Source organism: Geotrypetes seraphini, chromosome 2, assembly GCF_902459505.1.
Source record: "Geotrypetes seraphini chromosome 2, aGeoSer1.1, whole genome shotgun sequence".
NCBI classification, from domain to species: Eukaryota; Metazoa; Chordata; class Amphibia; order Gymnophiona; family Dermophiidae; genus Geotrypetes; species Geotrypetes seraphini.
In genome coordinates this window covers 192,425,101-192,440,079 of record NC_047085.1, presented here as the reverse complement: position 1 = coordinate 192,440,079, position 14,979 = coordinate 192,425,101, and the positions used below count along the sequence as shown (strand labels likewise).

General features: G+C 47.1%; 1 protein-coding gene across 4 annotated transcripts in view; it reads right to left on the bottom strand.

Moving 5' to 3' along the window:
* The window catches only part of NUP153 (nucleoporin 153), a 310,572-nt gene that overhangs the window by 195,998 nt on the left and 99,595 nt on the right, over positions 1 to 14,979 (bottom strand). For all 4 annotated transcript variants that reach the window (XM_033934594.1, XM_033934593.1, XM_033934596.1 and 1 more), the window contains one exon: positions 4,723 to 4,837. In XM_033934594.1, coding sequence (XP_033790485.1) covers positions 4,723 to 4,837 — 115 coding nt within the window. The remainder of the gene's footprint in view (positions 1 to 4,722; positions 4,838 to 14,979) is intronic.

Below are 14,979 nucleotides of genomic sequence, written 5' to 3'. Positions count from 1 at the left end.
GACGGAGGCACCAAGAGGAAAACCTGGTCCACTTCTGATGGTAACATTGGAGGGTGGCCGGCTTCCTGGAGGCGTCCAAAATGAGACGGACAGGTTGAGACAGATTTCCTGAAGAGGTCAGCCCGAGAGAAACCAAGCTGTCAGGTGGAGGGAAGACAGATTGGGATGTAGTAGAGACTGATGTTGCTGTGTAAGTAGAGTAGGAAACACAGGTAGAGGAATGGGCTCCCTGGAGCTGAGTTGAAGTAGAAGGGAGAACCAGTGTTGACGAGGCCACCGGGGAGCTATGAGGATCATGGTGGCTCCGTCCCTGCGGAGTTTGGACAAAGTCCACAACATCAGAGGCAGAGGAGGAAAGGCATAGAGGAACCGATCCGTCCAGTCGAGAAGGAATGCATCCGGGGCCAGACGATGAGGAGAGAAGAGTCTGGAGCAGAACTGGGGCAGCTGATGGTTGTGTGGAGCTGCAAATAGGTCTATCTGCGGGGTGCCCCAGCGAGCAAAGATGGAGTGGAGCGTGGGAGGATCCAAAGTCCACTCGTGAGGTTGAAGGATGCGGCTGAGATTGTCGGCCAGGGAGTTCTGTTCGCCCTGGATGTAGACAGCCTTGAGGAAGAGACTGCGGGCCGTGGCCCAGGTCCAAATGCGGAGAGCCTCCTGACAAAGGAGGCGAGATCCGGTGCCGCCCTGTTTGTTGATGTAGTACATGGCAACTTGGTTGTCCGTGCACAGAAGCAGAACCTGAGGGCAAAGAAGGTGCTGGAAGGCCTTGAGAGCATAGAACATGGCTCGTAGTTCCAGGAAATTGATGTGATGGAGACGCTCCTGCGGGGTCCAGAGACCTTGGGTGCGAAGGTCTCCCAGGTGAGCTCCCCATGCATAAGGGGAGGCATCCGTGGTGATGATCATGGAATGCGGGGGCAGATGAAAAAGAAGGCCCCTGGAAAGATTTGAGGAGTCCAACCACCATTGTAGAGATCGCTGAAGAGACGATGTCACAGAGATGGGATGAGAAAGAAGATTCGAGGTCTGTGACCACTGGTTGGCCAGAGTCCATTGGGGTGTTCTGAGGTGGAGTCGTGCCAGGGGAAGCACATGTACCGTCGAGGCCATGTGGCCCAGGAGGACCATCATTTGTCTGGCAGAAATGGAGTGATGAAGGAGCACCTGACGACACAGGCGGAGCAGAGTTCGCTGACGATCGGAGGGGAGAAACGCCCTCATTAGTGTGGTGTCGAGAACCGCTCCGATGAACTGAAGTCGCTGTGTGGGAAGCAGATGCGACTTGGGGTAGTTGATCTCGAACCCCAGAAGATGGAGGAGAGAGATGGTATGATGAGTGGCTTGTAGCACAAGTGGAGACGTAGGTGCTTTCACTAACCAATCGTCCAAGTAGGGAAACACCTGGAGGTTGTGAGACCTGAGGAAGGCCGCCGCCACAATGAGGCATTTGGTGAACACTCTGGGAGATGATGCCAGGCCAAAAGGTAGCACCTTGTACTGATAATGACGATGGTGCACCTGGAACCGTAGGTAGCGACGTGAGGATGGATTGATTGGGATGTGAGTGTAGGCCTCCTTGAGGTCCAGGGAACATAGCCAGTCGTTCCGAGAGAGATGAGGGTACAGTGTGGCAAGGGAGAGCATTCTGAACTTCTCCTTGACGAGACACTTGTTGAGGTCCCGGAGGTCGAGAATGGGACGCAGGTCTCCTGTCTTTTTCGGAACTAGAAAGTAACGGGAGTAGAATCCCCGGCCCCTTTGTTCCAGAGGTACTTCTTCGATGGCATTGAGGAGAAGGAGGGATTGGACCTCCCTCAGGAGGAGGGGGGTTTGAGTTGAAAGAGAAGCAGACTCTACGGGAGGATTGTCTGGTGGAAGGGTCTGGAAGTTGAGAGAGTAGCCGTGGCGGATGATGTTTAGGACCCACTGGTCCGATGTGATGACCTCCCAACGGCTGATGAAGATGCGGAGCCTGCCTCCGATTGGCTGAGGAAGAGGCAATGAGGGTGGAAGACTGGCTAAGCCCTGGAGAGGGGAGTCAAAAGGGCTGAGAAGGTTTGGCAGGAGGAAGAGCCTTGGTCGGTTGGTTAGACTGGGCACGAGCCTGGGCGTGCTGGTGTTGGCGGGCCCGCCTGGGTTGCTGCGGAGGTGGATTGAGCGGCCTAGCGGAGAACCTGCGCTGGTATGAGGTCTGTGGCCTGTAAGGGCGAGCAGGTGGAGCCTTTTTCTTAGGTTTAATGAGAGTGTCCCATCTGGTCTCATGGGCAGAGAGTTTTTGCGTGGTGGTATCCAGGGACTCTCCGAACAATTCATCACCAAGGCATGGGGCGTTGGCTAATCGGTCTTGATGGTTGACGTCCAGATCAGAGACCCTGAGCCAGGCTAGGCGGCGCATGGCCATGGCAATGGCAGATGCACGGGAGGTGAGCTCAAAAGAGTCGTAGATAGAGCGCACCATAAATTTTCTCAATTGAAGCAGGCTGGAGACATGCTGTTGGAAAAGTGGGACTTTATGCTCTGGCATGTACTTTTGCATGGCGGAGAGTTGCATTACCAGATGTTTGAGATAGAATGAAAAATGGAACGAGTAGTTGTTTGCCCTGTTGGCAAGCATGGCATTCTGATAAAGCCTCTTGCCAAACTTGTCCATAGTTTTGCCCTCTCTGCCAGGAGGGGTGGAGGCATAGACACTAGAGCCCTGAGTCTTTTTTAAAGTGGACTCCACCAGGAGAGACTCATGAGGGAGTTGGGGTTTATCAAATCCTGGGATTGGTATAACCCTATAGAGGCTGTCTAATTTACGGGGAGCCCCAGGAACAGTCAACGGGTTCTCCCAATTTTTATAAAAAGTTTCCCGTAAGATATCATGCACGGGCAACTTTAGAAACTCCTTGGGAGGTTGATCAAAATCTAATGCCTCCAGGAAAGCTTGTGACTTCTTAGAGTCAGATTCCAGTGGCAAAGACAAAGCACCCGACAACTCCCTGAGAAATTTTGAGAAGGAAGATTGTTCAGGTTTAGATGCGGTATCGGGTGCCGAAGGCTCTTCGTCCGACGACGATGCATCCTCCTCGGTACCGGTGGGGGATTGTTCCCATAGGTCCGGGTCCCTGACATCGGTATGTGCGTGTCGAGAGACTGGAGTGGAAGGCTCGGCATGGTGAGTTTTAGACAAAGATTTGCCTGAGCGTACCGAGACGTTACCGGGTGATGTAGACCTGTGTCTGTCTCGGTCCCGAGAAGTACGGTGCCGGTCAGAGTCGTGAGGAGACCGGTGCCCTGCCCGGTCCCGAGGAGGATCGGTCGTCGTCAAGGCCATAGCCTCGGCATGGGAGTGGAGATGCGGTGCCGAGAGAATGGGCATGGAGGAGTCCATAGGTACCGAAGGAGTGGATACCGGTTGGACGGTATGGGGCTCGGGCCGGTCTGGTACCGAGAGCAGCAGTGCCAAGATAGAGGGTAAGAGCTGCTTAAGTTGCTTGTGGAGTTGTTCCTGCAACTTGTCCTGGAGGATGGCCGCAATGCGGTCATCCAGGGGAGGCACCGGAACCACTTTTTTCTTCTTTGGTTCCATAGGTGCCGCTCTACACTCCGGCGATGAGGGGGCCGATGACGAGGCACTCACCGAAATCGGAGTGGAGCGTTTTTTTGCTCGGCGTGGAGCCGAAAGGACTGGTGTCGTCCCCGAAGAGGGAGGGCGCTCAAGGGTGGAAGGCTTCTTAGCCGGCTTACCTGGCGCCGGGGGCGCCGATGTCGACTCAGGCGGTGTCGAAGTGGTCGGTGTCGATTTCGACGGTGCCGCAGATGAAGAGGTCGAATCCATAGTCGGGCCGGTGCCGAAAAGTAGATTTTGTTGGATTTGACGATTCTTCAAAGTGCGTTTTTTAAGAGTGGCACAGCGGGTGCAGGAATCCGCCCGATGATCCGGTCCCAAGCACTGTAAGCACCAGTTGTGTGGATCAGTGAGGGAGATCGGGCGTGCACACCGCTGGCACTTCTTAAAACCGGGCTGCGGGGGCATGAATGGGAACACGGCCTCCGCAAAATCAAACCCCGAGGCCTGGATCGTGCTAACAGGCCCCGCCGGGGCAGGAACGAAAAATAAATCAAAAGAAAGAAATTTTTTTTTATTTTTTTTTGTAATAGAAAGAAAAAAGCACCCGAAGGTGAAAAAATCGAAAAAAGAACGCGAGCGGGAAGGCAAAAAGGAGTATTTCAACGACGTTGAAAAAACACACGTCTTCTTCGCTCCGCGGAAACGAAGAAACTGGGGACCACGCACTCCTCCGTCGGGCGGGAAGGCACTCGCGCACGCGCGGTGCGGCCAACTAGAACTTTCTAGTAAAAAGGTCCGTACCGTGGGCTCCGTCGGTGACGTCACCCATGCGTAAAGAATATGCTGCCTGCTTGTCCTGGGATAAAAGAGGAGTAGCAAGGAGATAGGGAGACCTTTACTGTGAAGCTACATCATATACACAAGAGGCTGCTTGTTTTCACTGACACTTGGTTGGGATACAGGACAAATACCCAATTCTGTCATTATCACAGGGTGAGAAAGCCATAAGGACCACCAACTGTGGTTAGTGTGAAAAGCTCTAAAAGTTCAAGGTGTAGTGTTAGTGTCTTGCAGTTTCAAGAGGAAAACTGCCAGGTCACATATGAAATGAAAAGCCCCATTCTCCACAAATCTGAAAAGAATGACAGACCCTGCTTGCTCACCTCATCCTCAAGATCACCCTTAGCCACATAGTGTGCTCCTCTTTCCTTCCTCATCTTGCCACCACCTGTAGATAGCCCATTGGCAGCTGGGGTGCTGAATCTTGGGTAAGATATTCTGGTGGTACAATAACATGAAATGCATTGTGAGACATAAGCAATATTTTTATTCACAGCATTGTACCATCACTTTCTTCAGCTTCTGATAATGTAATCTCTAGGAACCCTCCCTTTAATCTGCTTTGTATCTTCTTACCCATGTGCAGAATCTGACTTTACAGAACAGAATCCAGCAATGAAAGAGCTGCCAAAAGGTAAATGTGTCACAGCCACGAATTCATCAAACTAAAATAAAACTTGAAACTTGAACTGCTGGCCCACAGTGATGCTCCAGCCCTCAAAGTAGACAAAAATTATTTTTAAAAAAAATTGAATTTAAAATTTATATCTGATTTCAAACATGCTAAATTTATTTTTAAAACATAAGTTACAATTAAACCTCATAGCAGACATGCTAACCCTACATTTTATACAGTCTTATTTTTAAAAAAATTATCATCCACCTCTCTCACACATAATGCTATCAACCAAATACAACCTGGGTATTTATTTCAGTTTCTCCTAAGAAAATGCTTCCACTCTGTCTAGAACTGCCTAGTACCTACCAGCTCTTACAGAAAGACTTTCTTAACTTTTATTTCTCTCTTTCTCAGTAGACTAAAGTCACATGTACATAAAAACAGGTTGAACAAGATTGTTGATTCTCTGCTTATGTGGTTTTGAAGCTGGGCCAAAGTTGGCAGATAGAGTAAAAAAAAAAACAAAAAGCCAAATAACTCAAAAGTGTGGATGACTACTACCAATGTAAATATAGATCAACCTGCACTCCACTAAGGACTCCACTACGAAAAACCATACCATTTATTAGCAAAGGAAAAAGCCTCAGAACCTATAGTGAGCTTACTAAAAACCAATCTACCCATCAAAACTTTTGCAGTGTTAATGGAGAATTCTCAAGAGGAAGTCATTTTGTGTTCAATGCTTCTTGTAACATTTGTATTTCACCAAGATAAAGAAGCACTTCAGCACTTCTTCACCTTTTTTTTAGGCTAAAGGAAGTTTATTTTCTAAATAGTAAAATTTTGATGTTTGCAAATGTATCAAGAATTACACAGACAAGAAGAAAAAGATTCCTGGAAATGAAAGATAAGGTGAAAGCATTGGGAGCAAAATTTCAATTATGATACCCTTGTAAATGTATGATCTATTTGGATCAGAATTCCTATATATTTTATGAGCCCTCCAATTATAATTTTTTTCTAGAGAGGAAAGGGGGTAACCACAGATTTCCAAGAGTGTGCTTTAGTATGCAAGTCACTACTTTTCTTAAAAGAGTTTTGCTTATAGTATCATTCCTTCTGATTGTGAAATTGTCTCACTCCATAAGGACTAAACAAGAATACTGGTATAGTGAAAGAAACTGTTGATTTGTTTATAACGTCTTATTATTTTAATGTGTAAGATTCTTGTATTTGTTCAATATGTATTTTATTGAAATATGAATAAAATGATAAATAAGAAAAATTTAAAAAACTTTTGCAGTGTTAAAACTAGACTGCAGCACTGTCAAAAAACTTTAACCATATTATTCAAACTGAAACTAAATAGCATAGTACAGTCCCCACAATGTTGGTCAGCATTTCGTGATAACAACTTCATTAGGGTAGCGAGGACCTTAGACAATATAAACACATTTTAAAAAACTGAGTTCAGTTCAACATACATTCACAAACATTCTTACTTACAATTCTGTGACAGTGTCTTCCTTCCTTCTGTTGTGATCAAACATGATGCCTTGGCATTCTTAACTCCACCCCTACCAATCAGAATCCTTCCACCCAATTGGGAGAGTGGAAAAACAGACAGAATCAAATAGCCACAATCAGGAAACCGATTTAATAAAAGTAGAACCAGTCTGTTGTAGTGTTAAAGCTCTCCGGTTTAATTCCTCCCTCTGATGTTTGATGGAATATGATCACACATCATCTTAGTTCCTTGAAACTATGAACCGCTGAGACACAATGCTGTACAATAGGGGCTTGTGTGATACCTCCATCCATAGTACTATGATGTTTATTTAGTCTTAATCTTAGCTTCCTAGAAATTTGTCCAACATACATCTTACCAAAGAGGCATAAAAAACAATACACTTCAAAATCTGTATTGCATGTAGTTTCATGTCTCAACCAATATCTCTTCTGATCTCCAGGGTTTATAAATTCACAAGAAATACTTAAGATATGGATGGTAACTTTGGACATTCAATCATTATATACAGTTATACCACAAGATGAAGTTCTATCCATATTAATATTTTACTTAGAGATATAAATTTTGATAACCAGGGTTGCACTGTACCATATTGTTTGTTGTGTACTTTTCTGTGCAGTCATCAATAAGGGTTGTTTCATCTTAGCTAAAATAGAGGGGAGCTATAGGAGGGGTAAGAGTATTAGACTGCTATACTGTAAAGCATTTTGATGATAGAGCCTGTTGACATAATCACTAATAATAAAACCCTAAGCGCGCATGCGCACTCCTACCTGCGTGATCTCTGCCTCCGTGATCCATAGCTCCGAGGCCTATGACAGAGAAATGTTAAAGCGTGTGGTGCATGTGCGTTCGGCGCGTGTGCACATGAATGTTTACTGTATCCAGCAGCGGTTACTGTGTGCCGGATGCCCTTTCCACTGTATACAACATAATGCGTGATTTTAAAAAAAAAAAAGGTAGGTGGGAGAAGGCGCACGATAAACAGACAGGCAGTGGGCAGGGACATTGACAGACAGAAAGAAATAGAGACACACACACTGAAAGACAGGTAAGTGGGAGTGAAAGACACACAGAAGGACAGGGGGCCAGGGAGGGAGATAGAAAGAAAAAAAAAAAGCCACCCAAAAAAAACCAACTAGACAGCGGACAAGGAGAGAGAGAGACACACACACAGAAAAAAAGAGAGACAGATAGACTGCGGCCAAGGAAACCGACAGCAAAAAAAAAGACAGGCAGACATACAGTGGCCAAGGAGACAGACATACAACGGCTAAGGAGAGAGAAAAAGAAAGACAGACAGGGGGCCAGAGAGACAGAGAGAAAGACAGAGCCAGCAGCCAAAGAAAGAGAGACAAAGGAAAAAAGACAGATAGCAGTCAAGGAGAGAGAGAGAAAGAAAGACAGACATCTATTCTAGCACCCGTTAATGTAACGGGCTTAAAGACTAGTATAATATAATGCTTTGGTTGTTTTGGTTTGCCAGAACTGTTCTTTAGCTGTATATAATTGACCTTGTTTTCATCAATAGAAACTATTTGAACATAACAATGTACTTGGAGCAATGGGAAGGTTTGATACGAATACAGACTGATTTTTTATCAAATTGGTGACTTTGGCATTCCATCAAAAATTACAAAGACTAGGGGACACTCGATGAAGTTAAAGGGAAATACTTTTAAAACCAATTGGAGGAAATTATTTTTCACTCAGAGAATAGTTTAGCTCTGGAACACGTTGCCAGAGGATGTGGTAAGAGCGGCTAGCATAGCTGGTTTTAAGAAAGGTTTGGACAAGTTTCTGGAGGAAAAGTCTATAGTCTGTTATTGAGAAAGACATTTCTTGCCCTGTATCGGTAGAAAGGAATATTGCTACACCTTGGGTTTTGGTCAGGTACTGGTGACCTGGATTGGCCAACATGAGAACAGGCCACTGGGCTTGATGGACCGTTGGTCTGACCCAATAAGGCTATTCTTATGCTCTTAAACTACTTAAAATCAAAGTGATGTACAAAATAACATACATATTAGAAAGACAATCCAAATGTACATTAAACAAAATTACAGTGTTTTATCGAAACCAATGAGTAAAGGGCACGGCTTCAGCAAAGGAAGATCTTGCTTGACGAACTTGCTACACTTCTTGAGGGAGTAAACAGGCGGATTGACAAGGGTAACCCGGTCGACACTGTATATCTGGATTTTCAGAAAGCATTCGACAAGGTTCCGCATGACCGGCTACTTCAGAAAATTGCGAGTCATGGAATCGAGGTTAAATACTCACGTGGATTAAAAACTGGCTGGCGGATAGGACACAGAGAGTGGGAGTAAATGGACAATACTCTGACTGGAAGAGCATCACCAGTGGGGTGCAGCAGGGCTCGGTGCTTGGACCAGTGCTCTTCAACATATTTATAAACTATCTGGAAATTGGTACGACGAGCAAGGTGATTAAATTTGCAGATGATATGAAGTTATTAAGAGTAGCGAAGATGCAGGGGGACTGCGAAGATCTGTAACATGACATAACCACGCTTGAGAAATGGGTAGCGACAAGGCAAATGAGGTTTAATGTGGATAAGTGTAAGGTGATGCATGTCGGTAACAAAAATCTCATACACGAATATAGGATGTCCGGGGCGGTACTTGGAGAGACCCCCCAGAAAAGAGACTTGGGAGTACTGGTCGACAAATTGGTGAAGCCGTCCGTGCAATGTGCGGTGGCGGTGAAAAAGGCGAACAGAATGCTAGGAATGATTAAGAAAGGGATCACGAACAGATCAGAAAAGGTTATCATGCCGCTGAACCAGGCCATGGTGCGCCCTCACGTGGAGTACTGCATCCAGCACTGGTCGCCGTACATGAAGGATACGGTACTACTCTAAAGGGTCCAGAGAAGAGCAACTAAAATGGTTAAAGAGCTGGAGGAGTTGCCATACAGTGAGGGATTAGAGAAACTGGGCCTCTTCTCCCTTGAAAAGAGGAGACTGAGAGGGGACATGATCGAAACATTCAAGATACTGAAGGGAATAGACTTAGTAGATAAAGACAGGTTGTTCACCCTCTCCAAGGTAGGGTGAACGAGATGGCACTCTCTAAAGTTAAAAGGGGATAGATTCAGTACAAACATAAGGAAGTTCTTCACCCAGAGAGTGGCAGAAAACTGGAACGCTCTTCCGGAGTTTGTTACATGGGAGAACACCCTCCAGGGATTCAAGCAATGTTGGACAGGTTCCTGCTAGAGAGCTGCAGGGGAACGGGGACGACGGGAATCCCGCGGGTTCCCCCTTCGGGTCACGGGGATCCCGTGGGGACGCCCACTAGGGTCGCGGGAATCCCGTGGGAATGCCCCCTAGGGTCGCGGGGATCCCGTGGGGATGCCCCCTAGGGTCACGGGGTTCCTGCGTGGCTGGATGTACTCAGTCGCGCGGCTCTTCTTCTCTCTACCTGCTCTGCTTGCAGCACAAAGACGAACGGAAGTCTTCCCGAAGTCAGCGCTGACGTCGGAGGGTAGGGAGGGCTTAAACAAAGCCCTCCCTCCCTCCGACGTCAGCGCTGACGTCGGGAAGACTTCCGTTCGGCTCTGTGCTGCAGGCAGGGCAGGTAAGGAGACGGAGAGTAGCCTCGCGGTTTGAGTGGCTACCAAGGGAGGGGGCGGTTCGCCCCGGATGCAGCACAGCCGGCCAGGTCCCCTTACTTTTGTGGCGCTTCCCTGATCGACCGACCGACCGACAACAGCCCCGGTCTGACAATCCTCCCTGTCCTGTAGCCGCGAATCTAAATTACCTTCTTAAAGCAGCTGTAAGAAGGTAATTTAGATTCGCGGTTAAGGGCAGGGAGGTTTGTCGGACCGGGGCTGTTGTCGGTCGGTCGGTCGGGGAAGCACCACAAAAATAAGGGGACCTGGCCGGCTGTGCTGCACCCGGGGCGGGAGAGAAGGAGGGGGGAGAGAAGGACGCTGAAAGCACTGGAGAAGACAAAGGGGTGGAGAAGGACGCTGAAAGGCCATGGGAAGGGCGGGGGGGAGGAAGGACTCTGAAAGCACTTGTGGAAGACAGAGGGGGGAGAAGGATGCTGAAAGCACATGGGGAAGACAAAGGGATGGAGAAGGACGCTGAAAGGACATGAGGAAGACGGGGGTGGGGGTGGAGAAGGACGCTGAAAGGCCATGGGGAAGAAGAGGGGGGAGAAGGACACTGAAAGCACATGGGGAAGACAGAGGGGGGAGAAGGACGCTGACAGGACATGGGGAAGATGGGGGGAGGACGCTGAAAGGAAATGGGGAAGAGAGTAGGGAGAAGACGCTGGCAGGGAAGAAGACAGATGCCAGACTATGGGGGGAGCGGAGGGAAGAAGATGGGTGCCAGACCAATTTGGAAGGGGGAAGAAAGGGAGAGGCACAGTAACAGAGCAAATGGAAGATGCAGAAGGAAGAGAGACAGTGGATGGAAGGAATTGAATGAGAACATGAGGAAAGCAGAAACCAGGCAACAAAGGTAGGAAAAGAATTCTATTTCTTTTTGCTTCAGGATAAAGTATTATATTAGTTGTGTTGATAAAAATTTATAAACATTAGAGGCTCTGGTAGAAACCCGTTTACAAAGTATGTATTCTTCCCAATTAATATTTCCAAATTAATAAAGTCTTTTTGCTTATTTGTAAATGGGTTTCTACTAGAGCCTTTAATTTAGTAGCATAATTAAATGAAATAACTATTTCTGAAGTTTATAGGGATGGGCGGGGACGGAGGGGATTCCTCGCGGGGACGGGTGGAGACGGAGGGGATTCCTCGCGGGGACGGGTGGGGACGGAGGGATTCCTCACGGGGACGGGTGGGATTTTGGCGGGGACGGGTGAGATTTCTGTCCCCGCAAACTCTCTAGTTCCTGCTGAACCGGAACATACACAGGTAGTGCTGGTCTTTGACCTAGGGGCCGATACGTGAGCGGACTGCTGGGCACGAAGGACCACTGGTCTGACCCTGCAGCGGCAATTCTTATGTTCAATATTCCATATATAACAAAAACAAAACGTACTGTTGACTTGTTTAGCAGGAATACACATTCATCCAGAAAAATAATCAAAAACAGACAGAAAATAATAAGGACAAAAACTGGAAAAAACAGACCTCATATATGGACAGCCGGAACTACACTGTACCCTAAGCTGTCCGTATCATCACAGGTCTGAAAAAAACTCCATCTTAAATAATAAAATGCTAGCCGTGCATGCGCACTTGCCTCGCGTGTTCCCTGATCCCTTTTCTGTCGGGATGTGGCAAGACAAGTGCGCATGCGCGATTATTATGTCACTGACGGAGAGCAGTGAATGCAGGAAGCGGAGTGGCCAGGTAAACAAAAAAAAACAAAAAACAACCGAGCGAGCCGGGCCGCTGAGAAAGCGCAGTAGACCTGGCCCGGGCTGCAGACGGGTAAGGAGCTGGGGCAGTGAGCCTTCCCTTCGGCTGAAATGGAGCCTGGCCACCCTCCGCGACAGACCACAGGAGTCCGAGTCCTTTTCCGCTCACCCCCCCTTCCCGCGGACCCGACTACCTTGGCGATTCAAGCAGTGTGTGCACCAGTCTTCACACGCTGCTTCGGGCCCTTCTACTTCCCTGATTTGCTCTGCCGCGTCTCTGATGATGTCATCAGGGACGTGCCAGAGTAAATCAGGGAAGTAGAAGGACCTGAAGCAGCGTGTGAAGACTAGTGCACACGCTGCTTGAATCGCCGGGTAGGTAGTCAGGTCCGTGGGAAGGGAAGGGGGGGGCGCAAGGACTCTGGGGAGAATGGCAGACACCGGCCCTGTACTAACTCCCGTGGACAGGGGGAGCAGGAAGGGGTGCTGATGGACAGGGGGGAGAAATGAAGGGAGGCCTACTGCTGGACAGAGGGAGCAGGAAGAGGTGATGATGGACGGGGGAAGGAATGGAGGCCTATTGTTGGACAGGGGGAGCAGGAAGAGGTGACGATGGACAGTGGGGGGGGAAGGAAGGGAGGCTTATTGCTTGAGAGGGGGAACAGGAAGAGGTGCTGATGGACAGGGGGGGAAATGAAGGGAGGCCTACTGCTGGACAGGGGGAGCAGGAAGAGGTGCTGATGGACAGAGGGGGGAAATGAAGGGAGGCCTACTGCTGGACAGAGGGAGCAAGAAGAGGTGATGATGGACGGGGGAAGGAATGGAGGCCTATTGTTGGACAGGGAGAGCAGGAAAATGTGCTGATGGACACGGGGGGGGGAATGAAGGGAGGCCTACTGCTGGACATGGGGAGCAGGAAGAGGTGCTGATGGACAGGGGGGAAATGAAGGGAGGCCTACTGCTGGACAGAGGGAGCAGGAAGAGGTGATGATGGACACGGGGGAAAAATGAAGGGAGGCTTACTGCTGGACAGGGGGAGCAGGAAGAGGTGCTGATGGACAGGGGGAGGTAAAACAAAGGGAGAAGGGCTGCTGCTGGATAAGGGGAGCAGTGAAAGGGTGGTGGTGGACACAGGGGAGGTAAAAATAAGGGAGAATGGACAGGAAAAAAGCGGCTAAGGAGACAGAGAGAGAAAGAAATAAAGACAGACAGACACACATATATTCTAGCACCCGTTAATGTAACGGGCTATAAAGCTAGTACATAAATATTCTGTCAGTCTCTCAATTCTTCAATAAATATTTCATTCTGAAAACTTTTTTCTATGTAAACTGGAATGTTATCTGTTATTCACTGCATAAAACTTGTGGTAATGACTACAACTGGAGCAAACATGCCTCTAATTATAAGTAGACATAAAAAAAAGCGTGAAAACCACTTATCTTCCCAACTGTTGAACTTGGGCAACCCGTTGCTTCTATCTAGATTGCCCAGATGGTTAGCTACCGACAGCAAGCGCTTCTGTTTCACCTTCACCTCTAGGCTACTTTAGGGGAAAAATCCAATAAGCAGGAAAATTTCTTTCAAAGTCACCAACACTTTTATCAAGCTGTCATGCTACAACAAAAGCAAAATAACTGGCAAGGCTTCCATAATGGCCGCGGGACCGAGAGACAATCAAAAAGTGAATTCCAGAGCAGTACTCCCACTTCTGAAAACATCATTTCTCTTATTCTCTTGTGGTAAATACTAATTTGCTTATCATTTACAAACCTCATATAACCCTGAGATCGTAACCTATGATTAGGATGATAGACTTTCCAAAGATTTTGGAAGCATGCTGGAGCAGAAGTATATACCACCTGCTCCATGCATGAAAGCACCTTGTAGTATATTCGCTGAGGGAATGGAAGCCAGTGCAATTTTTTTCAGAACTGGAGTAACATGTTCAAACCTTGGAGTACCAGATATTAATCTGGAGTGGCGATAGGTGCCACTGTGGCCCCTTCAATAGCCAATTTGTTCATGGCCCAGTTTGAAGGATAATGGATTAAAGATTCACTATATAATTAGAGTATTCTGTAGTGGGTAAGGTTTATAGATGACATTTTCTTCTTTTAGTTGGACCCACAAAAGGAGTTGAATCAAAGACCTCCTAGAATTAAATTTGTGATGACAAGCGATCAAAATGAGATTTCTTTTTTGGATGTCGTTAGTACAGGTGGACAATACGTTGGATACTACAAGTTTTTTTTTTAAAGCAAAAGACAGATTGCAATTCTTTTTTGCATTATGACAGCTTCCATCCTCTGCATTTGAATCTTCCGGTTTTGTATTTCTTACACTATCAGCGGATTTGTTCTACATGGGAAGATTTCAAATGACAAGCATCCACCTCACTAAGAGACTTGTTCAGTGGGACTATTCACCTCAGACTGTTAGAAATGCCTATAATCGTGAATTTCTATTTTTCAAGAATAAAGATGATTCTTCAGAAATAGCTTTGATGTGTTTTAAATTAAATTGCATCATTAAGAAGAATTGGAATGTTTCAATTATACCAGCCTTCATGGGGCAAAGACTGAAGATTTCATATAGGAGAAGACCCAACTTCAAGGAACTGTTAAGTCCCACGATATTGCGTTCCTCTCATTTTACCATGAAGTAAATGAATGTGACCACAGACCTTGTAGTAGATGCATGAACTGTGACATTACACTTCCGGTAACTGAATTTATAAACACCGGATATCAGAAGAGATATCGGTTGAGTATTGTTTATTATGCCTCTGGGCTAAGATGTATGTTGGACAAACTTCTAGAAAGCCAAGATTAAGACTTAATGAACATTGAAGTGCTATGGATAGGGGTATCACACAAGCCCTGAATGTAAAGCATTGTGTCTCACTGGCACATAGTTTCAAGGTATTTGTGATGGACCATATTCCATCAAACATCAGAGGGGGGAAAATCATAAGCTATATTTGCAGAGGAGACCCCCAGATCTGGATTTTTACTCTCAGACTCAGACCAATTCAACCAGAGGGCCTTGATACCACAACAGACTGATTTTA